At 35.7% G+C, this 26,123-nt stretch overlaps 1 protein-coding gene across 3 annotated transcripts in view; it reads left to right on the plus strand.

Moving 5' to 3' along the window:
• The window catches only part of BANK1 (B cell scaffold protein with ankyrin repeats 1), a 318,965-nt gene that overhangs the window by 34,029 nt on the left and 258,813 nt on the right, over positions 1–26,123 (plus strand). For all 3 annotated transcript variants that reach the window (XM_047090764.1, XM_047090765.1, XM_047090766.1), the window contains exon 2: positions 381–779. In XM_047090764.1, coding sequence (XP_046946720.1) covers positions 381–779 — 399 coding nt within the window. The remainder of the gene's footprint in view (positions 1–380; positions 780–26,123) is intronic.

Consider the following 26,123-nt stretch of genomic DNA (forward strand, 5'->3'; position numbering starts at 1 on the left):
CGGTAGTTCAAAGGAGTTAAATACTGTGATCTAGGTAAATTTTGTGGTTACTGGCAGAGCCGTGTCTCGTAGCCCAGCTCCCTGTAATCCTACAGAACATTATTTTCATCCCTCCATGAGATTTCTCTTTTATTTCAGTTGAGCATCCTGGTTCACTTTGGGACAATGAGTACAGCGAAGACTTGCACAAAGCATGAACTGTGTTTACATAAAGGATTAATTTAATCCTGTATGATTATGATGGGGATAACAGGAATTATGTTATTGGTCCTGTAATATGTTCCCTAAAGAGCACGTACAAAAATTTGAGGTTAATAATATAATCTGCTGTTAGCATTTCAAACATAAGAAAATTAATACATTATTTTCTCTTTTTCCAGAAAATACAAAAGACATCCTACTGATACATGGAGAAGATGCTGAGGAATGGGCTCTGTACTTGAGGGAAGTTTTTTTGCATGTTGTGAAAAGGGAAGCGGTCCTGTTATATCGCTTGGAGAATTACTCTTTTTGGGATTTGGAATTGCTGAGTTTAAACTCTTACAAATGTAAACTTTTGATCTTATCAAATAGCCTCCTTAAAGACCTAACTCCAAAGAAATGTCAGTTTCTTGAAAAGATACTTCATTCACCAGAAAGTGTGGTTACTCTGTTGTGTGGGGTGAAGAGTTCAGATCAGCTCTACAAATTATTAAATATCGTCAGAGGCAGATGGGAAATGTCTACCGAGCAGGAGCCCGAAGATTACATCGCTGTAATCGAGAGTATCATATTCAGAGGTAGTGTCGCCAAATCTTTATATTTTTTTATAATTAAGAAATTTAAAGGGTTTTTTTTGAACCAATGGAAATCCGATATTAGGATACAAAAGAAAAAGAAAAATGAACGTTAACTTTATTTATGTTGTATGTCTGTTACACTTTCCTCAAATGCATGAAGGTTCTTAATTTTTAGCGGCATTCCATATTTTTTTCACATTTTATTTTTTGAGAGACAGAGAGAGACAGAGTGTGAGCGGAGAAGGGCAGAGAGAGAGAGGGAGACACAGAATCCAAAGCAGGCTCCAGGCTCTGGGCTGTCAGCACCGAGCCTGACGCGGGGCTCGAACCCATGAACTGGAAGATCATGACCTGATGATCTGAAGTCGGACGCTTCACCAACTGAGCCACCCAGGCGTCTCTTCCCACCTTTTTTTTTTTTTTTTTTTTTAGCTATATTCCAATCAAGTCTTATCAGTTGTTCTAAAATGGTTTATAAATATATTCCTTAGGGTAGCCTGTATGCGATCATAGTTGGTAGAATAAATATGGTATGCTATGCTATATGTCAGTTTGGTTCTAGAAGCTGGTTTCTTATTTAACTGCTGAGGCTTGAGTTAATATCTACCCTAGTACTGTTACCAGTAAGTAGCCGTCCAGGCCTTGAAGGTCTGCTTTAGAATTACAGATCTCCTGTTGTGCTGATAACTGTATGATATCTACTACTATGGTATGAAATACTATTTCTTTTGTTAGTTTTAAATTAAAAATTTAGTTTTCATCACATAGCCACATGTTAAAAAGCAGAACACAAGGTTCCCCTCCATTAATTAATTACATTAATTACATGATTAATTACTATTCCATGTAATAGTCAAAACTGTGAAGCTGTCTAATGTTAAAGTTTGTCCCTCCCCCCTGTCTCTTCTGTCCCAGCCTGGGTGACAGCTGGACGCGGTGCTGGGTCAACTTCATTCCTGGTTTTCTCAAGGTGTGTTTCGCCTTTGTCCCCAGTGTTGTAGCACTGGTTCTCTCTTGCACAGGGAAGAGGTGGGGTTCTTATTTTCTATTGATCATATCAAATATTAAGTGTTGCCTCTTCTTGGGGCACATTTCCGGGTTGTTTGGAGTTCCCCTCATTCACTGGGACGTGTCACCTGCTGCTCCTTACTGAGACCAATGTGTCCTCTCTTCAAGCTCCTACTTGTGGTGGTCTGCCCGCTGTGGTTTCTTGCTGTCGATATCTATGGCTCCCTCATTGTCACTTTTGATGAAATCACTGATGTCCCCTCGCTGGCCTTTTCTACCTCTCCCGCTCTCTCTGCCCCTCCCCTGCTTGTGCTGTCTCTCTCTCTCTCTCCCTCAAAATAAACATTAATTTAAGAAAAAAAAAATCCTCTTCCTATTTTTTACATTCCATCCTCTTCAAATCAGTAGTTTCTAAGCCTTGTTTTATAGTTAGCTATTGTTGCGTGATAAATTACCCTAAGATTCAGCAACCTAAAACAGCAAATGATGATTGTGTCACAGTTTCTACAGTTAAGGAATCTAGATGCTGCTTAGTGGGGAGGTTGTGGATTGGGGTATCCTGTAAGGTTGCAGTCCACCCGGAGCTACAGTCATCTGATGGTTCCACTGTCCATGGGGGAAGATTTGTTTTCAACAGGAGCTTACATTGCTGGCTCATTTGTTATTATTTTTTAAATCATCTTGTTGTACGAAAGTCACCGCTCAGAGATTCCTGAGGAAGGGCCCTTGGAGCAACGTTTCTGCAATCTTGCATGTTCAGAATTCTTGCATGTTTGTTTCTTGGAGTGTTGTTTGGCTGAGGACCATGTCGCTCATCTTTTTTTTTTTTTTTTTTAGCATTGCAGAGTTTAGAGAATTCTTATTTACCTGACTGAATAAGTAATTATTAATTTATATCTGAAGCCTAGAGATTTTCACTAGAATTTTATCCTAGTGCTGACTGTTCAGAACTATTTTACCCAGGGATATGGTTATTTTTGTTTTTGTTTTTGTTTTGTTTTGTTTTGTTTTGTTTTGGTCTTTCACCCAAGATGGAGATTCAAGTGGTCTTGACTTATGCCTTTTTAAAAAAATTTTTTTAAAGTATGTATTTTAGAGACAGAGAGACAGAGCCCAAGCGGGAGAGGGGCGAAGAGTGCTGGAGACAGAATCTGAAGCAGGCTGCAGGCTATGAACTGTCAGCACAGAGCCAGATGCAGGGTTCAAATCCAGGAACCATGAGGTCATGACCTGAGCCGAAGGCAGACACCCAACCGACTGAGCCATCCAGGCGCCCATCTTGACTTACATCTTTAAATCTTTGCACTATTATTATATTATTTGCACTATTTTATCATTATTTTCTTTTTGGGGGATTCCTTTTATATGTATGTTGGGTTTACGTTATCTGTGTTGCACTCTACAATTTTTCTCTAATTCTTTTTCATTTATTATTAATATATATTTACTTAGTTTGTGTCTCCCACTTCAGTCTTTGCTACCTTCTTATGCTTTCAGGACTCTCTCTTCCCCTATATTCCTCCAATTTCTCCTTCATTTTTATGGTGCTTTTACTTGTTTCCATTATGCCATTTGGTTGAGGACTGGAGGCTTATAATTCATCCCTTGTTCTTGTACTGCTAACCTCACCTTGCCACCTTGCATTTTTGCCTGAGATAATTGCTTGAAAAAGGTGCTTGCTATGCATTACTATGCATTGCTGTGCATTAAAAAAAAATTCATGGCAAGGTATTTGGCCACAATTTTTAGCTTCTTTTATGGTGACATATTTTTAGTGTGTGCTTCCCTGTGTGCCACTGGTTTTCTGCCCCACCCACCCGCACTCCCCCACTCCCCACCCCTCTCTCTTGTTCTTGTGGTATCTTTACATACATCCAGTGGGGTCCACTTTCACTTCTGCATCACCGAACTGAGTGAGTTTTACTTGGTCTAGTCAAAGGAGACAGGCAGTGTGGTCTTGTTGTTTGTTTTGTTCTGTTTCTCCCACATACGATGAAAGACTTCACTTCTCTGTTTCCACAGACACAGACTGCTTTTATGAATCTGTCTTTTCTGTACAATTCCTCATTTAGCCTCACTTTCTCTGCTTTTTTGGCATTGTACTGCTTCCACAGATGCTTCCACCTGAAACTGCTGCATGGTGTCTACAATATAAAGAGGCATGGCTCCTGTGGCCTTAAGGAAGGTTGTGTTCGTTAGCTCTTTTTGAAACCTGCAGCTTCTGGATTATTTCTTCAAGGCTTCTTTTCCTTATTTCCTCCTGCACACCCTTTTGCTCAGTCACCACTGATTTGGGAACCATCCCATTAATCTGGAGGTCTAGGATTTCACTGTTTCCCATTTTTAATAAATAGGGTATTTGCGTAATTGTTTTTCATTCTCTATGTTTTGGAATGATTTCCAGGACTAAAAAGGGGGAAATGTTGACTCAGCACGACAATTTTCAAATTGGCAGTCCTCAACTCTCTTATGATCTCTGTTTTTTTTTTTCTTCTTTTTTTAGTACTCCCCAGGTACATTGTGGTAGGTTTTGTTTTTGTTTTTTTTTTTTTTTTTGGTTGTAAAGGGAAAATGTTACAGTTGGAAATTATGGAAACAATGACAACGATGCACATAAAGTGCAAGTGATTTTATGCCCTGAGACAGAGGAGCACTAAAAATTGGTGGCAAAAATTTTGTGTGGTTCTGCACAGCCATAGTTTCCATTTCCTGGAAGAACTCAGGTTGTTTTGACCACTTAAATTACGATGTTACTGGTAGGTAAAAATATTGAAGAGTATCTTTTTGCCGTTTTACTTATTTTATTTTATGGTGAGTACCTTTGGGTGGCTATGTCAATGGTGTTCTGCTCTATCTTCAAATTATATTTCTAGGGGCGCCTGGGTGGCGCAGTCGGTTAAGCGTCCGACTTCAGCCAGGTCACGATCTCGCAGTCCGTGAGTTCGAGCCCCGCGTCGGGCTCTGGGCTGATGGCTCAGAGCCTGGAGCCTGTTTCCCATTCTGTGTCTCCCTCTCTCTCTGGCCCTCCCCTGTTCATGCTCTGTCTCTCTCTGTCCCAAAAATAAATAAACGTTGAAAAAAAAATTTAAAAAAAAAAAAATTATATTTCTATTGATATCTGATAGGGGAAAAGCTTACACTTTATGGACAACGCAGGACTGTTTTGAAGACACTCATTTTGAAGCTCTCGTTTCCCCATATTCAAGTTTTAGACTCTGATTTCTTAAAGTAACTTAGATGCACCTACCAAATGGAAAACACAAAAACTTGTGTGGGAAAATACATTCCAAGATGATAAATTTGTCTGAACTACAAGCATGCAACCAGAATGTAGATCCATAAACAATTGCAAACCATGCATAAAAGAACTTTTATGTGTAGGTTGTGTCCTTTGACAAAACTGGTGATAAATGCTACGGTTTAGGCAGTAATAAATTTGTTTTCATACACAGTTTAACTGCTAAACTATTTTGTTCCATATTGCTGTTGGTGTTGAATGTTGCTCTTTGTTCTTTGTTGTGATTACCTTTTGCCTTTAGACTCTTCCAGGCCCTGCGGTTTGTTCCGATAGTTGAGTCCGTGCTCTCAAAGATTTATTTTATCATATTTTCATATAGTCTAGTTTCAAAAAATAGGTGAAATAAGATAAAGGTGTGGATTTCAATTTTTATTGTCCTTTTCCTACAACTCTCTGTCCCGTAGAGAAATAATACAAAGACAAAAGGAAATTTACTATTCAGAAACATGATAAAGAGAATAATAAAAAAGCCAGAAAGTCGTGGAAATAATTAAATGTTCTAATATATTCACATAAGGAAAAACCAGAGGAGATTTTATAAAACTGATTGAAAAAGAAAGGTATTTTATAATTAATCAGGGCTCCAGAGAAAAGTTTTTAATATTAAAAAAGACGAAAAAAAGATACAGTAATTTATGGTTAATCTGAGTATTTTATTTCCTTTTAGGAATTAAGAAAGTTAAATTTCCTGTCTTCTTAATTCCCAGATTGCAAGTAATACAAACCAGTATGTGTTTTCTACATTTTTGTGTGTGATACAACCACTTTGACCATATTTCTTCCTTTATAGGTCTTCTATTTCTTTTTTAATTTTTTGATCTTTGCCTCATTTTCTCCATCTAGTCTTTCTACATATATAGGTTTCATATAGCATCGTTTATATAGAATATAAATTATGTAATCTCAAATTTACATAAGAAAAACTAACATTTTTGAGGGTGGCCTGGGTGGCTCAGACAGTCAAGATTCCGACTCTTGATTTTAGCTCAGGTCATGATCTCAGGGTTCATGAGATCGAGCCCTGCATTGGGCTATGTGCTGACAGCACAGAGCCTGCTTGGGATACTCTCTCTCTCTGTCTCTCTCTCTCTCTGCTTCTTCCCTACTCTCTCTCTCTCTCTTAAAAAAGAAAGTGTTTTGGTGTACAATCATGTACTTTATTATTTATAGATCTTTCCCTTAAAAAATCATTAGTAATTTCTGTGATCATGGCACACTTATTGGGTCTCTTTCCTCCCTTGCTCTTTATTATCGTGACATCTTTTGCCTTTGGACTCTTCCACGCCCTGCAGTTTGTTCTGATAGTTGAGTCAGTGTTCTCCAAGCTTTATTTTTATCATATTTTCATATACATATGAAAATGTATGTTTCCTACTTGTTTTGTTACTGAGAGTGAGATGGAAAAGGAAAGAAGCCTCTGTTCTTTTTGCTGCCACGGTAAAGAATTACAGAACAGTGAAACGAAAGTAAAGCAAAGGTTTATTAAAGTATATTCTAAGGGAGAAGGCCAATCAAGAGAGACAAAGACCCTGGAAACTCTGGGGTATGAGCTTATACTAACTTTTTCTTTCGGGTGGGTCCTAGGGTCATAACACTGGAGTGACAGGCCTGGATTATATAATTAGCCAACTAAGCATGTCTTTTTTGCAAGATGTATTCAAAATGCCTGCACAGGATAGGCAACAGCAACATTATTTCTATTCTAGAGACCCCGGTCGGTCGAGTAAGGACCAGGGGCTGCTTTCTGCACAAGTGCAACAAGCACAAGGAACTTAACTCTTCTGCTGGGATGCTGTAACTGCAAAGGGACTGCTAGATGGGTGCAGTGGGGTGTTCCCTGGGCAGTCCTCGGTTGGGGACATCTAAGGTCCATCCACCTTAGGTCGCTCAGGCCTAGCTTCCTGCCTAACATTTCCTATTTCAATATTTCATGTTTATCTCACTTTCTTCATTGTCAAATGGTAGATGTAATAGCAGTGGGAAACCTGCTAATTCTTTCATGACGAACCTTCACATTTTAATTTTGTTATCATATTCCCAAACCAAGGATTCTGATGTCTGGCTTCATTAAACCTGAAGAAGAAGCCTAAAATTAAGAATAGCAGTGTTAACAGTGGGGTTACTGGAAAAACAAAATGAGAACAAGGGCAACCCACTAGAAACAAACTATGCAGAAGCATTTGTTTTTCTTTCCTCCCGTTTGAGCCATGTCCTCCTGTAAGAGCTCTGGTTCGCTGGTCAGTGAGGTCTCACGGGCCTTCAAACGAAGTCCATCCTTTTTTGCTGATCTTTCAGCTCTCTGAGGGTGTGGCTCCAGCATAGACATCCAGACCATTTCTGCCCTTACTGTTGGTGTAGACACATGCTGTACACTAGGGTAATTGCGTCACCTCCTGTTGATGCATCACCTCCTAGTCCCACCTCCCTCCCATTGTTCTTATGCTGCCTTCTTTATCTGGCTCACCTCCCCACCCCCGTATTTTCAGTTGAAAGCCCAGCCTTTCTTCAAGGTCAACTGAAAAGCTGCTTTATCAGTGAATTCATCTCAGATCCCTTCTGCTTGAAAAATATTTTCCTCATCTCTAATTCTATTAAAAATTTATCGTTTACTTATGACTCTCAATTCTTCGTAATTATTTTTGACAATTCCTTTTCGTCTCCTTCAAGTTTAAAAATGTAAGGCTGGTAACTTTGTTTTTAAAACATTTCAGCTTTCTAAACAGCAAAAACAACAACAACAACAACAACAACAACAACAACAGAAGAGTACAAATTTTGCTTTTTAAGTGCAGGTTTATAACTGTTTATTGGTACAGTTGGGCTTTTCTCTTTGATAATTATGAAAAGGTTTACTGCAGTATTCTTGCCAAGAATACATAACCTGAATCTAATCATGACGAAAATGTCAGACAAACTCAAACTAAAAGATTCCACAGAATAATTTTTTTGTACTCTTCAAAAATGCTAAGGTCAAGAAATTAATAGAGAAGATGAATTATTGCTCCAAATTAAAGTAATCTAAAGTTATATGAAAACTACACACAATGAATAATTTTGAATTGGATGCTGGACTAGGAAATATGATTCTACAGGAAATTACTGGGACAATTGATGAAATGTGATTATCGACTGTGTATTAGTAGTGTTTAGGATGTTCATTTCTCAGATGTTGAAATTATGTTGTGGTTACATAAAAGAATATCTCCTTTTTAAGGAAGAACACATTGAAGTAGGGGTAATATGGCAGGATGTCAATCGGCATATATACACACACAGATATATACGTACATATACGTACAGATATACACACACATGTATAGATGTATGCGTCTGTTTACACAGACATGTATCTGTGTATGTGTATGTGTGTATGATCATCGGTTAATTACCCTGAGTTATTTACTATGCGTATCTATAGTTCTAAGAGATGAACAAAAAGCGGAGTAAGCACATTCTTGTTCTATGTGCGGACACTTGTGCAGCTTTGAGAAGCGATGCTTTTTGGAAGACATAGTTGAGTGCATGGACTGTGAATTTAGACCTAATTATCCTGTGGTTGGCATCCACGGAGACTCTAAATGTCTATGTCATATGTAATGATACAGCATTCTCCTGCCATTCTTAACTGTGGGAAAGGAGGAATCATCTGGCATGAGGCATGAGAAGTCATGTTCACTCTGTATTGTTTATTAGTCTTATTTTTCCCCCTACTTTATCCCTTATGTCAAGTACCATGCCTTGTGTCTTATACTCTGGTTTGTTGTATATTGTGTTTCCTTCTTAGAAAAATTGCGTGGTTCAAAAACATTAGGTGATGATTAGGAATCATCAATTTACAATGAGTTTCTCCCCAAAATGTCCTGTATAAGCTAAAGTTCAAAAGAGAAATTTATTTTTTTTCTGTTAAACAAATTTTAAATAAATATATTTCACACAGAAATCCTACTCCCTGCCTCTGAGCCCAGAATAATAGGTGTAGCAGAGAGCTGAGTTAAGGAATAATACTTTCATCTGATATTATTATGTGGATTAAATTATTTAATACACAAAAAGAGCTTTAAAGAGTCTCTGCCAAAGAATCAGTGCTCAATAAATGTAAGCTGATTTTATTACTTTTTTTTCTCTATATAAAATGAGAGGGAGGGAGGAAAGGTGGGAGGAAGGGTAGAGGTGAAATGTGGGAGAAGGAGGAGAGGGAAGGGAGGCTGAGAGTGGGGGAGAGAAGGAGGTTGGGACAGACAGGAGTGCTCTAGGATGATACATAAAGGGCAAGGTGTTCATGATTGGGCAAGAAGCAGAGATCAGAGTAGTGAATAGAAAACCCAAGGTTAAAAAGAATGGCAAGGAAAGAAGTGGGTCAGATACCAGGTAAATAGTAAACGATCTAGGAGGGGTTAAAGTTCAGGAAACAGAAAACAAGTGGAAATTGAGGAAGTGGGTTGAACTAGGAAGAGGAGCACTGATTTAAGTCACCAAGGCTAATAACAAAGAACAGCTTCGTGTACCTCAGGATTTGCACCTACTCCTTTAGAGGGCCCAGGATGATCAGCAGGTGAAGCCTGAGACTAATCTCAGAAAAAAAAACACCAGCATGGAGTGGGAAGGAGAAGTCCGGAGAGACGTGACATTTCTCTTTCTGGTAACTTCCCATTTAGATAATTGGGTTTGTTTTTCTCACTAGCTAGATGTGGTAAATATGAAGGAAAGTATTTACATGTTAAAAACAAATAGAAATCCCGTTTTCTGGTGGTTCTAGTTGTTCGTTTTTATAATTTGATGGGTTTGGGCTTTCTCTAATAAAGTGAATGAAATAAAACCACTCTTAGTTTATTATTTTTTATTTTTGTTAATGTTTTATTTATTTTTGAGACAGAGAGAGACAGAGCATGAGTGGGGGAGGGTCAGAGAGAGAGGGAGACACAGAATCTGAAGCAGGCTCCAGGCTCTGAGCCGTCAGCACAGAGCCCGACGCGGGGCTCGAACTCACGGACCGCGAGATCATGACCTGAGCTGAAGTCGGTCGCTTAACCGACTGAGCCACCCAGGCGCCCCTACTCTTAGTTTATTAAATGTTTGTAATTTTCAAAGTTGAAATATTTTTTAAGAGTAAAGGGGACTCACGAATGGTAAATTAAATTTGCTGGTTTTATGAAGTAATGGAAGTCTTCCTGTATTGTTACACGAAGTAAGTATAGGAAGCCTTCCTACACTGTTCCAACTTTGTATAATAGCAAGAAGAATGAACACAAATCATTATTCCCTGTGTGAGTCTCTATCCATCTCAATCAGACTATTCAAGGAGTGGGAAGGGGGCTTGCCAGAATTTCTAATACCTGGCACAATGCTAGTCCTACTGAATGAATTACAGCTCTGGGAGTGTGTTGTGAAAACAGAGAGCAGAGGTTTTGGGAATAAATATCAAATGAGTTCTTCTGTGGCTGGTGCACCCTGAACTTTAAGTACCACTGATCTGGACCAATTTTCTCATGAATATAATCTTGGTTGATGGATAACAAGGCACTGCTTAAAGAGTTAGAAATAGTGGCATTGTGCGTTTTAAATCGCTATCTCTCCTTTGTTGTTTGAAAGTTTCCAAATTTCCTTTTAGAAAAGGAACTCATTTATGTTGATTTTATAAATGTGTACACAATTATGATTTACCTCATTACTCTAGAAAGTAATGTTTGCTTTGAATCACGACTCCTGATCATTTTTACTGGTATGAAAAAATTATTTTTGAAATTCTTTTCTTGTACTCTAATGTGCATACATAGCAGAGTACATATGTATAAGCATTTTATAGAGAAATTTAAAAATCACACACCTGCAGGCTCCCCTTCATCTGAAGATATAGAATGTTACCAACTCCCTTGAACTCTCTGGAGACCCCTCCCCTATCATCTTTTCTCTTTCCCCATTTTCATAGATAACCACCATTCTGTACTTTCCTTTTATAGTTTTTGTTTTGGTTAGTTTATAATTTTACCGCATGTGTATTTATCTGTGAAGTATATTATCTGTATTGTTTTGGGTTTTTACTTTATATTAATGAAAACATATTATATTAACTCTTTTCTGACTCAATATTATGTTTTTGAGACCTATCCATGTTGATGTATATACAGTTCAGTTATTTCCATTGCCCCATAATTAGAATGCACCCCATTTTATCTATCAGCCTTACTATTCATGTAAATGCTAACTAGTTGGGGCACCTGAGTGCTTTAGTCGTTTAAGCATCCAACTCTTGATTTCGGTTCAGGTCGTGGTTTCACAGATCTGTGAGATCAAGCCCCTCATCGGGCTCTGTGCTGACAATTCAGAGCCTGCTTGGGATTCTCTTTCTCTCTGTCCCCATGTGCACGCTCTGTCTCTCAAAATAAATAAACTTAAAAAAAATTGTAACTATTTACAGAGCTTTTTGGTTTTGTCTTTAATTGATGCAGTTGCAATCCTGGTGCACTGTGTTAGTTTGGGGACATCTGTCTGGGAAGAGAATTGCTGGGTCACAGGATCTGTGCATATAATAGTTAATGTAAATTGTCTTTCCAGGACTATTGTACCAGTTTACTTGATAGAAATATAAGAGCTCCCAGTGCTTCCATTCTTTCCAATACTTGGTACTTCCTGAATTTTTATTTTTGCAATATAGTGAGTGTGAAAGTATATTTTATTATATATTTAATTTATACTTTCTTGATTATTAACGGGCATTTTTTCTTATATTTACATATTTATGTTTTTCATATAATCAGTGTCCAATTTTGTTTTATGAGGGGCTTCCTTGTGTCTTTTTACCCACCTTTTTTTTTTCTTTGTAAAAATGCTTTATATGATACTTTAAGACACATTTGTTATATTTTACATATATCTTCTCAAAGTTTGAGTTCGGGGCTTCAATTTTTAACTTAGTTTTTAACAGTTGTGATAAACATGCTCTTAATATAGTTAAGTGTGTCAATATTTTTTTTAGCTTACTTTTTATTATATCCTGTCTAAGAAATCTTTGCTTCTCTTAGGTCATAGAAATATCTTCTAAAAATTTGAACCTTTTGACTTTCTCGTTAAAGTCTAACATCCATCTGGAATTAATTCTGTATGTAGTATAAGGCTGGCCTCCAAATTATGTTTTCCATTGTGAATTACCTGTTCTTTGAATGTTTCAGCTGAATATATTTAAGAGTTTTGGATCCACTCAGGTTTTCTATTTGAGTCACTTTTGTTGTTTTATTTCTCTAGGAATTTGCTGATTTCATTTGTTTTCACATTTCTCTGTTTAAAATTGCTTATACCATTCCTTTATTTTTTATATCTACTCTATAGGAAATTGCATGTTTTTTTTTTAATTTTTAAGATCATTTGTCTTATTTTTTAAATTTTTTTTTCAATGTTTTTTATTTATTTTTGGGACAGAGAGAGACAGAGCATGAACGGGGGAGGGGCAGAGAGAGAGGGAGACACGGAATCCGAAACAGGCTCCAGGCTCTGAGCCATCAGCCCAGAGCCTGACGCGGGGCTGGAACTCCCGGACCGCAAGATCGTGACCTGGCTGAAGTCGGAAGCTTAACCGACTGCGCCACCCAGGCGCCCCTTGTCTTATTTTTTAAATATCAATGGAGCTTATCAGTTTTTCAGTGTCTTTTGTCCTTTCAAAAGACAACCTTTACATTAAGTTATTTTTCTATTGTATATTTTTCTATTTTTGTTATTTTCGTATTCCATTTGATATTTATTTTCTTCTGCTTTTTTTTGAATTTTATAAATGCTTAGCTCATGGCATGGAACCTTTCTGCTTTTCCTTTTTACAATAAACATTTCAGGCTATAATTTCTCCAACAGGTTCTTACAACTCTTTTCAATATTATTCAGTTCTACCTATTTTCTAATTCTATTTTGATTTCTTCTTCAGAAAGTATAGGCTTTAATTTATCTTTTTGGTGTTGATTTCTAAATTTTGTTGTATGGTCAGAGAATGCAGTCTATATTAGTCAGGTAGTTTGAAATTTATTAAGTTCTATTTATGGCCTACTTTTTGACTGATTTTTAAAATATGCCACATGTGCTTGAAAAGAACACTTATCTCTATATTTGGTATGCAAGGTAATTTCTGGCCGTTGGATTAAGCTTGTTATTTGTACAGTATGTCTTTTTACATTCTTTTATTTTGAGCTGTCTTTATATCTTTGCTCTGTCTTTATAGATTAGGTGTATATTTTATAAATAGTACATAGCTGGATTTTTTAAATTCAGTCTTAGCTTCTTAATCTTTTAATGTATAATTTAATTTATATATATTATGATACCTGATGTATGTGAATTTAATTCTGTCATTTATTGTTTTTTATTTGTTCCAGTTTTTAATGTTTCTCTTTTCCTTAATCTTTTTTTTTTTGCCTTCTTTTAGCTTGAGTCCTTCCCCATTCCATTGGCGTGCTACTTTAGTCTTTTAGTGATATCTTAGAAATTTTAAGATGTATACTTAAACTAGATTTAAATTATTATTAATAATTATCTTTAATTATTAACTATTATCTTTAATTGTTATATTTCCTTCGTACTGAAAAATTAAAAGGCCTTTAGTAATGCTTTAATCATCTCTTTTTCACCTTTACAGGATAATTATTCTTAGTTTTTTCCACATTTTATATTTATAGAATCAATGCTTGTTTAACTTAAGCCACATATTTACAGTTCTCTTTGAATACTGTTGTTTCTTGCATCTCAAACTCTCTTCCTGGGATCATTTTTTTCCCTCAGGAAGTATATCTTTAAAGATTTTCTTTGGCGAGCTCTTTTGGTAATAAATAAATTAAATAAGTATCCTTTTCATTTTGTGCAAAATATCATTATTTGCATCATAATTGAAGATAGCCTCAGTGGATATAAGAGTTGTTTTTTCTCAGTTCTTAAAAACATTCTTCTCTTCTCACATCTGTGTTGTTGTTGAGAAGTTGGTTATATCATATCCATTCTTCATTCTTCTGTAGGCAGTCTATTTTTTTTCATTAACAACTATTAACATCTTCTCATTGTATCTGAGTTTCTTAGTTTATAATGATGTGTCCTAGATATTTAATAATTGTATTTATCCTGTATGTAACTGGCTTCTTAGATCTGAAATTCCATGTCTTTCCATAATCTGGAAAATGTTCAGCCGTTAAGAGTTTTTAAGATCGTTCCTGTCTCCATTCTTTCATTGTCTCCTGGGACCCTAATGAAGCACATGTGCAGCTTTCTCGTGCTGTGTGTCTCTTAACCACCCAGCCACATCTGTCTTCCCTCTGTCCATCTTGCTTCATTTTACTTAGTTTCTTCAGATATGTCTTTTGGATATCAGATATCTCAGCCATGTCTCATCTGCCTTTGAAATTTCTCATAATTTTCTAAATTCAGTTATTACATGCCATTACATATTTTATCTCTAAGAGTTCCATTTGGGTGTTTTATCAAAGCCTAGCCCATCCTAATAATCTTTGGTTTCACCACAGCCTCATTTTCTTTTTTTATTTCTTCCACTATGTTAACACTTATTTATATTCTTTTCCTGGAAATAGTAACATGTGGATTGCTGGCCTGGTTCTCTAATACCATTTAAGTAATTTTTTTTTCATTGTAATTGATGTAACATGGAACATTATCTATGGAAATCCTTTGAGGCCTGATTTTAATGTATTTTGCTAAAGAAAGGATTTAGGTCTCTTTCTGCCAGGAACTTGAATTTCCACCTGGGACCACTTTAAACCAAATTTTTGGCTTGCAGGTTTTTTGGCAGTTTTTTGGGTAGAATCTATCCAGATCCTAAACCTATGTGAATGCTTATAGCTTGGGAAATCTTAAGAAGCAGTCTTTCTGCATTTTAATTCCACCCTGAGCCAAGGCTGAGAAAGAAAATTTCGTTTTGCAGGTTTTCGTGCCCCAGCTTATAAAGAGATTTCTGGTCTGATTTCTCACTCTGTTCATGCCCTGACTTTTTCTCCCCTTCAGTGAGTATGGAGCTCCTTAAAACCCAGTAGTACTAGGGATCAGCAGAAAAACTCAGAGCAAATATGGGTTCCAATGTATTCCTTTAGCACCATGAATTTTTATCTCTTTACTATTTGGCCCCTGAGATATTTTCTTACTTTACCTTCAGTCATTCATGAATGAAAGATTATTGTTGTTATTAATATTATTTTGGGGTGTTTTAGGTTTGATGTATAGAGATGGGTACTTGTGAATTTCTAGTTTGTTACATTTCTGTAAACAGCTTACTAGAAATACTTATTATATTTTGAAACAAGAATTGTTATCACTTACGAGTATAACCAGGACTGTGAACAATTAGAAATTTTAGCTAATATAACATTTCTGACATGCATCTTGAGAAGTGGCCTCCAGGAGACTTTGAACCAAGTAGCCAAAATGGCCTTTTCTCTGTTTTACCTCTAGATGTTTTATTTTCATTGTCACAGTCCACTCACGAATTAAAAATCCATAAAGCCTCAGTAGATTGTTGGCGTAAAATTTGTAGACATTCCAGTTTGAGAGGGAAAATGTTTTTAAGGGAATCTAAAATGCCAGAAATAAAAATTATTTTAAAAACTTCCAATGAAATAGGAAGTTATACTTAAACATATATAAGGAAGGGATTTCTTAGAAATAATTCTGAGATTTAATCAATACTTCAAAATAAGCCAATTATGGTTCTTTAACTGGAGAGAAAAATATTTTATAAATAATGACAATTTTCTGCTTTTCCCATCATCTATTAGTCATAAAAGATATAATTTCATTGTAGGAAAGATGTGATTTAATTAATTTTCATGTTTTGTGGGCATTCATGACACTGCAATAGGAAGTTGAATATAGACTCAAATCAAAGAAGATACTGGTTTTTCCATAGTGGACTTTAGAGTGGAAGAAAACTTACTGATTTACAATAATAGCAAATTGGAAAGAAGTGTGGTATGGTACATTAATTAAGCGGAAACATTTGTATTATGGTTCTTTTGCAAATTTCTACCCTGGGGATACCTTTGGGGGACCTTACTGTGTGAGAAACCATGGAGTTTTATAGAAGAAAAGATGTCCAGTAACTATGCATTTTCTGTGTGCTGACCTTTGGTCAGATGTGTTTAGGGAAATGTGGCGTAAAACCTACCTTTGGCTTTATTGAGTTGTTCTTTCTACCAATTTATTTATTTAATATTTATTTTTGAGAGAGCGCAAGCAGGGCAGGGGCAGAGAGAGGGGGACAGAGGATCTGAAGTGGGCTCTGCGATGATAGGCTGACAGCAGCAAGCCCAATGTGAGGCTCAGACTCAACAAACTGCGAGATTATGACCTAAGCCAAAGTCGGACGCTCAACTGACTGAGCCACTTAGGTGCCCTGCGTGTTCTTCGTCCTAATGCACTCTCCTCCAATTTAGTGAGTTATGAGGGGGTTGGGGCATGGGAGGATGTATGATGAAAGGAAAGTATAGTTAAAAAAGAATGTTGTAGATAAATTCATAAACTCTTAGACTAGATTACGTGAATAGTAACAATGAAGTTCATTACTTCAGTCCATTACAACTTTCTTTAAATCTCCAGTCAATTGCAATGATCAGACAGTGTAAATCTTACTTGGGTGATTATTTTTCAGCTATGTAAAAATCCGATTCAGATTATTTCTGGTCAGTTCTGCTCTTGCACAATTGTTTACCAGATTAGAAAGAAAACCATGGAGTATCAATTGATAACCACTGAGTATCAGTGATACTCAGTGGTTTTCTTTCTAATCTGGTAAACAATTGTCTGGTCACCTATTTATAGAAATATCTATTACTCATAAATACAAAGTAATAAAAAATGACTCAAGGAAGGCTTAATTACTTGCTTTTATTTATTTAAACTCTTTCATTCTGGGTTTATGTGACAACATGGACAAATACTCTGATGCTAAGGCAAATCTTTCGCTGAGAAAACTGTGCAGCTTTAAATGACAATAATTCATGTGTAGGCATTCTTTTTTAAATTTTTTTTAATGTTTGCTTATTTTTGAGAGAGAGAGAGAGAGACAGAGACAGAGCATGAGCGGGAGAGGGAGACTCAGAATCTGAAGCAGGCTTCAGGCTCTGAGCTCTCAGCATAGAGCCCGTCGCAGGGCTTGAACTCAGGAACTGCGAGCTTATGACCTGACCTGAAGTCAGAAGCTTAACCAAATGAGCCACCCAGGCGCCCCTAGGTGTTCTTGTATAAAGAGACTGGAGAGCTAGCCTGAGCTAGATGCAATCTGAAGGGATTTTTTTCATAGTTTTATGGAGTTTGAATTTTAACTTAAAGGCACCAGTTTCAGACCTGTCTTAAATGATAAAATATAAGTAGACAATAGTTTGAGAAGGGTTTCTCTGACAGATAATGGCTATAATGAGTGGACAGGGAAGATACTGCAGTGATACTGAAGAGAAACGATTGAGAGCCTGAATTAAGGAATTAACAGGATTCTAGAGAACAAATTGGAAAGATGTTTCTAGGATAAAATAAACAAGTCCCAAGGACAGATTAGATGTATAGAGGTTGATCGACCGTAAAAAGGTGAATATCTCTCTCAGATTTCTGTCCTTGGCCCTTTTATTCCAAGTAGTGCTTCCTAAATGTGGTTTAAAAGATTTTCTTTAAACTGAATGTTTTCATATCTGTAATCTTAGGCTAGCAATTCTTAAACTTTTTGTTCTCAAAACAACTTTATATTCTTAAAAATTTTTGAGAACCTCAACAAGCTTTCTCATGTCAGTTAAATCTATGGATTTTTATTATGTCAGAAATTAAAATATAGAACTTTAAAAATCAATTCATTTAAAAATAATAAACTCAATACATGTTAACATAAATAACATATTTCTATGTAAAAGGGCTGTTTTTCAAAAACAAAAATCAATTAGTGAGAAAACTGGCATTGCTTTACATTTCTGTGAAACTCTTTAATATCTGGTTTAATAGAAGTCAAATTCTCATACTGGCTTTGGCAACATGTTTTATGTAAGTAAACCCTTTCCTCACCCTAATACGTAGTTAGAAAAGAGAGCAGTATTCTTTTGTAATACTACACTCAAACTTCGTAAGTGATAGCTTCTTAAAGCTTACTTGCAGTGGGAATCTCAAAATCCTATCCATGAACTTTTTGTACTCCATTAAATTACAGATCTTTGGCCTGTCTTGCACTTCAAATGACCCTTACCCACACATGAATTGTATCACCTCCTACTGGGCATTGGGGAAAATATTGGCTTAATGAAATGCAAATATTTTAAGTATTGATAAATATCACTATAAAATCAGGTTTGTTAATATCACCATTGATTTCTAATCAGAAAAGTATTAAGTACCGGGGTTGTCAAGCTTATGGTATGCATATAAGATTTCCAAAGTTCTGTTTTTTTGCTTAAAGAATAAATTTTCCCATTGCCAGCAAATATTGTCAATTTTCCTTGAAAATTTCAAGATGTCTGCTGGTATTCAAATTTGAATAGCCATTGTTTGCCTATTAGTTGTTCTTTCTAGTACAAAATTTGTTTCATGTTGGCAGGATTAAGTGAGGGGGAGCCTAATGACTTTTTTAGGAGCCTAATGACTTTTTTAAAGAATTGCACAGGTGCTGTTTTTTTTGTTGTTGTTGTTGTTGTTTAATAACTAGTGAACTTTAATACGTAGCAGAAGTGCAATACGCATTTTGCCACATGGAATATTAAAAAGACATGTACTGGACTGTTCCTTATTGCCAAATAAAGTAATTAGGATTCAATACAGATAAACAAAATGAAGAACATATATGAAATAACTGTTTGCAGATATTGGCCATCAGACAGTTCAGGGATATTATCTCAGAGCGAGGAAGCAGTAAGGTGAGTCCTGTAATTGCCCCTGCTTACTACCTGGAGAGAAATTCTAGGCCAAAACACAGGAAGGGGTAACCAAGGTGGAGTCGTGGCATCCCAGTGTTCAGAGATGGAGGGGGGAGAGATGGGGGCATCTCAAGTTAGCACGCGGAGTTCTGGAGCAGTGAACGCTGCACAGAGAGGAAACTCTGGAGAGGTGCAGACGATTCGCCTTGAATCCTCACCTGAATGCTCATCAGGACATGCCTGCCAGGAAGCCACTCAAGACCTACCGAAGAAACATCCCGAGGGCACAGAGGAACATCTCAGGAGCTCACTCAGAGCTGGAAATAGTTTTGTGGCCACCAGCAAGAGTGGAAAAACCATATAATCCAAGAAACACTGAGGAGGATAACTTAGAAAAGTATTGCCTCGGTAGTGGAGGCAAAATTAGCCATAGATGAAAGGCTATTCTGGCCACTCATAACAAATGTAAAAGCAAGCCTTAAAAATCTGAAACTGGTTTCCAGTAACATAACTGCATCCCAGAGCAAAGCTCAGGAATATCTGTAGGAATATAGCACGCAAGCAGATAAAGTTCATAATACCCACCAGCAGATCAAAAATTATCCAGTATGCAGAGAAGCAGGAAAATTTTAAGTATAAGTAGAAAATTCAATCTTAAAGGGCTTGGATCTAGAATAGAGAACTCTGAAAACACGATAATAAAAAAGTAAACATCCAGTGAAAAATCCGGGCAAAGGGTACTTTAAAAAAAGATACCCAGATTGCAAGAAAGCACATGCTCAATGAAAGATGCTCAATGTTACTAGTCATTGCAGCACCAACTATAAAACTGTTTTCCAAAGTAGTTGCACCATTTTACATTCTCACCAGCATGGTAAGAGTTCCAGTTGCTCAACACCCTTGTCAACTCTTGGTCAGTCTTTTCAATTTCAGTCATGCTCATGGTTGTGTAGTTGTATCTTACTGGTTTTTCTTTTTATACAAAATCAACATGTATTTTAACCACAAGTGCATAGCGGTTAATACCACAATTTGGTGTGACTGCCCTTATTATTAATGTCTTGGATTATACAGTACTTCTAGAAAGTACTGTCGAGGTGACAGTTGTTTTACTGTCCATTACTTTTGCGCCATTGTAGGTAAATTGCATCTTAGTATTATCATGAAAATTGTTTTGACCTCATGGACTCCTTGAATCACTGTTCTGGTCTGAACTTTTCACCTAGTCTTCATGTCGTTTATCAGTGTCCCACATTCAGGTTTGCTAAAATCATTATTTCTTCTGCCCCCTCATAAAAAAAAATAGCCCTATTCATATTTTAAAGGCATTCTATATTTTAAAGGCATTCCTACTCCCTCATCACCCCAGTGCTATCCCAGAATCCTCTCTCCCACATTCAACTAATTTCTGTGCCTTAAATGTCTCTGCTTTCCCATTCTCCATCCCCATTGACCTATAGCATCATCTTTCTCTTTACAATTGTCTGCTGGCGGCCTCTTTCGTCTTTTTCTGAAACACACACTCGATTATGGGGTCTACATTACCAGCAAAATAAAGTCAAAGAGCCTTAGAGCAGCAGCAACTTGCTCATCATCAAATATTATGTAAAATATATTTTAAAATTTGCAGTATGGTTTAAAACACATACATTGATTGTTCACTAATTTAGACAATAATTAATTAATTCTAACAGTAAATGCATAATGATCACTTTGTATATTTAGGACAAAGGCTGGTAGAACTGTTTTTGTACTTCTAGAATGTATTAAGGTTTCAGAAATTATTAGCTGCCAACTTTTAGATTCAAGGATTGAATATCTGCTTTTTTTCTGTCTCTAAGAAACTAATAGTTCATTATAACTTCAGAATTCCAATTAAAATGATGGATTATTTGAAAAGTATATTACTCAAAAAGTCTGAATTATAAATGTGAGTTCAGGTATGTGGTGCTCTACACAGGGTTTTAGTTTGTCCCAGTAAGCTTCTCTGGCTTAGATGATTTAACAAAGTAGCTCGAATTATTTCCAAGGCTGCATACACAAACGTTTCAAGGTGTTCTCACTTCATGATATATATCCAACCTCTCTTTAAAGTTTATCTCCTTAGACTTTAATCAGTTTATCTTTTTTGAATTCTGTTTTTCTTTATTTTATTTTGTGTCCTAATGCCATTTTTTGGGTCATCATTATTTTATATACAGAAGAATGAAATTCAAACACCAGAATTGTGAACAGAAGCTTTTTAGTCCTGGACACCAGAGTGTAATTGCAAGTTATTTATTGCAAATAAAATAAAGGCATTGGGTCAGAATATTTTCAGTTGTGTTGGCAATGGCATTTTAGACACCATGCCAGGTAGCTTTTCACCATATTCATATTATAAGTGTATTGCCCTCTATTCCAGATTTCTACCAACTCCATTCTTTGAACCAAAGCTAAGATATAGTGTTGCATATTACTCAGAATCATTAACTACATAATAGCTATTTTGTGTCATTCCTTGCTACTCCAAAAATCCTGCTGTCTTCATTTTTTGCTGAAAACAGTCCTTTTCATGTTTCAGTTACACGTGGAAATGCTCCTCTGCTGCATTAACAGCGCCAATCAAAGGTTTCTCTGAACGTTAACTCTAGTGTTAAAGGAAATAAACTATGTATCGAACAAGAATGCAAAATATTGCCATCTCTTATTGCAGAATATCTGTCTTGGAAATCTATGTCAAGATAGTCAGTATCCTGAAGCCTACGGAATTGGAATCTGAGATCCACAGAACTTCACTCTTAACTGAAGATTGAGCCTTTAAAGGGAAATTTTACACATAAACTGCATTTTACTTACACATGCCTTGTTCCAGCTGGTAACTAACCACTTGCTAGTCTTGGTAATTATTTTCCTAGGCAGACACTTTAAACTTTATTTTTTTAACAACAGTAACATTTTCCCATCCACACATAGGTTTATGCTAGAAGATAAAACATAAGATCATATCAGATTAACTAACAGCTTGAAACAAAATGATGTATCTAACACTGATTTAGCATATTTTTATATCTCACATATGGAATAAAATGAGAGGTCCTTATATTTTAACTTAATTCTTCACTGGGAAACACAACATGCAGTTTTAAATTATGTTGAGAAATAAAAAAAGGATTTAAAAAGTCAGACATTTTATGATATCGCCAAATGGGAATTCACTTACCTTCATATATTAAGGATATATATTTTTCACCTTAGGTTTGCATGAGATATTTCAAATTACTTTTACTAGTGTGTTAATACTCCTGTATATGGGGAGAACCAAAAACATTTTAAACACCATTTGCAGTTGCATAATAGCAGAATTGGAATTACGGGTCTTCCCAGGAACTATATTTATCTATTAAATTTTTATGGTTGTACTCTTTACTAGGCAATTAGGATTTCCTTTTGAATTGTAATGGGAATGTTTAGGCAGATGGAAATCAACACAAGTCCTCCTCTTAAGTTTATCCTGTATCTGTATTTTTTTTTTGAGTGTTAATAGTATCATAATGCTATAAAGTGTATTTATAGGGATGTAAGTAATGCTCATCAGTCTCTTTAATAGCTTCCCATATGAAGAAGCTTAGCTTTTATTCAACATTTCCTTTTATTCAGGTACCTCATTATTGTTCTATTATTCACAAGAGTAGAACCATACACTATAATTTTGTTATTCAACTGACCAATTTCTTTATAATTCCTTTAAGTTCTTTAAACATATGAGAAAGTAAGGTTTATGTCTAATTTGTAATTGTTTCTTCATCTTTCAAAGCTGTTTAGAAGTTAAGAAAAAGGGACTATACAATTGGTTTTTTTCTACTTTCCTTCTTAAGAAGGAATATTTTTTGAGACAAAAAAACTATATAATTTCAAATATTTAATTTTATAGTTTTTTTTGTCTCAAAAAATATATGACATTGACTTTGAATGATGGGTAAATATTAAATTTTAAAGTAAAAAATTTAAATTAAAAAAGTATTTAAAGGTTTGATTCTTTCTAATTATAAAAATAATATATGCTTATTGTAAAAAATCTGAATACTACAGAAAATATAAAAGAAGCACACACAGACAAAAATGTCACTCAGAATGACAATACCTAGAGGCAATCACTGTTAACATTTTGGCATTTTTCATTTCAAAGATAAATTCTTATATGTAGAATATAAGAAAGTTAAAAGTTGAGAGAGTATTTGCCAAATATGTACATAGAATCATTTTAACACAGAATCATAATTTTATGTTCAAAGAAAAGACAACACATAGTAAGTATGGGACTATATTGCTAAATTAATATGGGAATAAAAATTTTCTTTAAGTTTGAGCACATCTGCAATGATAGGCCAGGATGTCAAATTTTGCCTTTGGCTTGGGAATGATATATTAAGTACTGTTCCATGAGAAAATGAAAATCTCCCCCCAAACCAATGACGCACTTTAGCGAAAGATTCCAGTTTGGAACAAATAGTTCAAAATAATATAACAAAATATTAATCTATGGAAACATAGATTTAAATGGCAACGATAATTACACAGAATTGTGCAAAATACTGATGTAGGGAGAAGCAAAAGTAAGCGTTTCAGAGATGAGCTACAAACGGACGGACTATTATGAAAAATGGAAGACGTTATAAAATTACAATGAAGATTTTTCTAGTACTTCATATGAGGAATTATTTTTTAAAAACTTTTTATAAATCATAGAGTTAAAAGTTTCAGAGTTAAAAGTCACCTCAAGTAATATCTTCTCCAACATTGTTACTGACAGATAATATAATTAGACCTGAAGACATTACATTATCTGCGCTGATCCCCTGCTGTCACACTGGGGAGGAATCTGGGAAAATCCACGATGAGTCAGAACGTTGGCTCCTTCCTTCTGAAGTTCCATTCTCGAATGGCACCAGTGCTTGCATGAGAAAGCTTATTACTTGTCTTTCATTTTATGTTCATGACTGATCCATTATTCCTTACACTTTCGACAAAATATTTTCTGATGTTCACTGATGAATTTCTATGAGTCAAGCTCTATTATGATAACAATGTAAATATTTAATTGTCACAAAACCAGTGAGGTCCAGACACTTGTACCATTCTGATTTTCAGGTAAAAATACAAACAGGAGGGTAAGAAAATGACAGAACTGGTGGACCAGATACTTCCAGCCCCCGCATTTCCAATAAATCTCCACTAGTGAAGAAATCTGGGTTGATTTTTAAAAAATAACTTTTAGGGTACTTTGGGAATGTCAGACCATTTTTAACTTTTTAGATGTATGCATACTCAGCTCTAATCAGAATATTCTTAAAATGTCTAGGTCTTTACATTTCAGAGTTTGGGATGAAAACTCTGTAACTAGAGTACTACTCTACACTACTAACTATTGTAAAAAGCAGTAACTAGAATGAGCTTTGCTGAGGCTATCCTGTCACAGACGGTGAATCTTCTCCTTCCCCATCATCTCTATCTTCATTTGTGGGGAGAGGCTAAAGTTTCATAAAGCACTTCCAAATTCTAAATTTAATAGGAGTGTTAGGATGTGACATAGTTGTGTCTTAGGCCCTGCATCTTGATTTACGTAATTCTTCAATTCCAGTTATCTTTCTCACGCTAAGCGAGCTTTAGAACATTTTCCTGTCTGAAACCGTATAGCAATACTTTTAAAAATTAAAACTTTGAAAGTAAATACGTTTCTGAATTTTCCATTCGAAACATTTCCTTTTTTTATCCAAAATGTATGCTTTTTCATGTTAGGTATCATATTTCAAAATCGCCGATAAAAAAAATATTACTCACTTTTTCTGACCTACTATCTTCTAAGTATGTGTACCTCCCTCATTGATCTCATTTTATTATAATAAGAACTGTTTTCATGTTTCCTTATCACTATTACTTCCCTATTTTGTACTTTCTATGATAAATATTCTATCATATTAACAGATTCAACAACATAAAATGGTACACATAATGCCTTCTTTATATGCATATTAATCATACCAAATTTCTCTGATCATCATGCACTTAGACAATTTCTTTGTATTAGCCTTTTGATTTTCAGAATGTATTCCCACATTGCTAATTGAAACATTAGAATCAAGCATTCGTTTTCTCCTTTATTGTTACATTTAGATATTAAGAATTTTTTCATAGTTCTGAAGTCATTTAGATATAAAGAATGCTTATTCCATAGCCCAGAAAAGTCATATTTTCTATGTCTGATATCTGTCCTCACTTTCTATGATCATTTGTGAGACACCTGTCTTATTTCTTTTTCTTCATTACTCAATTTTACATGATTTTCCTTTGAAATATATGTATTGGCTATAAGGATCCTTCTTTTTCAAAACATGTTTTCCCCTTTAGCTTGGTTGATTTTCTACTAAATGATGGTTTTAGCCAACTGATGTTTGTTGAGTTTCTACTATGTGGCCAGTCTTTGGTAGTCACCTGAAGTTGAGGTAGGAACAGAGATTATCAGTTTCTACTATCAAGAGCTCACTTGAAAGAGAGAGGAAAATAAATAATATGTAAATAATATGATCCATGTGACACTTTCTAATGATATACAGTACATCCCAAGAGCTATGCTTATGGGGAAGTTGGGAAAAGTCTTCCACTGGGAGTAACCATTGATAAAAGAGTTGAAAATTAATTAGGAGGAAAAACAGGACTAGGTACAACAGGCAAAAAGGAAAGAGCATACCTGAAAGAATGAAAGATTATGGTTATATTCAGGAACTGGGGAGAAGATTGAAACGGCTGCAAGGGAGTAGAGCATTGTCACAGATGGAGCAAACAAAGTGGGTCGTGACGCTTTTCTTAGCTCTTAACAGAATCAAGTCAGCTGATGAGGCCCGCTTGCTAGACTTCTTGTGTGTGAAGCTGGGGATGGGAACGATGTATGTGAATCAGCAAAGAGTGTTTTCTCTTTAGTGCAAAGTAGAACCCTGTGGCCAAGAGTGCAGTGTTTGGAGTCAAAGTTTTGACCCCAGGTCTGTGACCTGTGACCTTTAAAAACTCAATTCTTCATCAGTAAAATCAGAAAATAATAGTATGCATCTCTTAGGATAATTGTGAGGATAAAAGGAAATTATGTATATAAATCTCTACCTAGGATATTTCAGACTTAGTCCGAACTCAACATGTTACCTC

Source organism: Lynx rufus, unplaced genomic scaffold (assembly GCF_022079265.1).
Source record: "Lynx rufus isolate CCGP_SWC_20201006 ecotype Redwood Valley unplaced genomic scaffold, mLynRuf1.p SCAF_3, whole genome shotgun sequence".
Taxonomy (NCBI): Eukaryota; Metazoa; Chordata; class Mammalia; order Carnivora; family Felidae; genus Lynx; species Lynx rufus.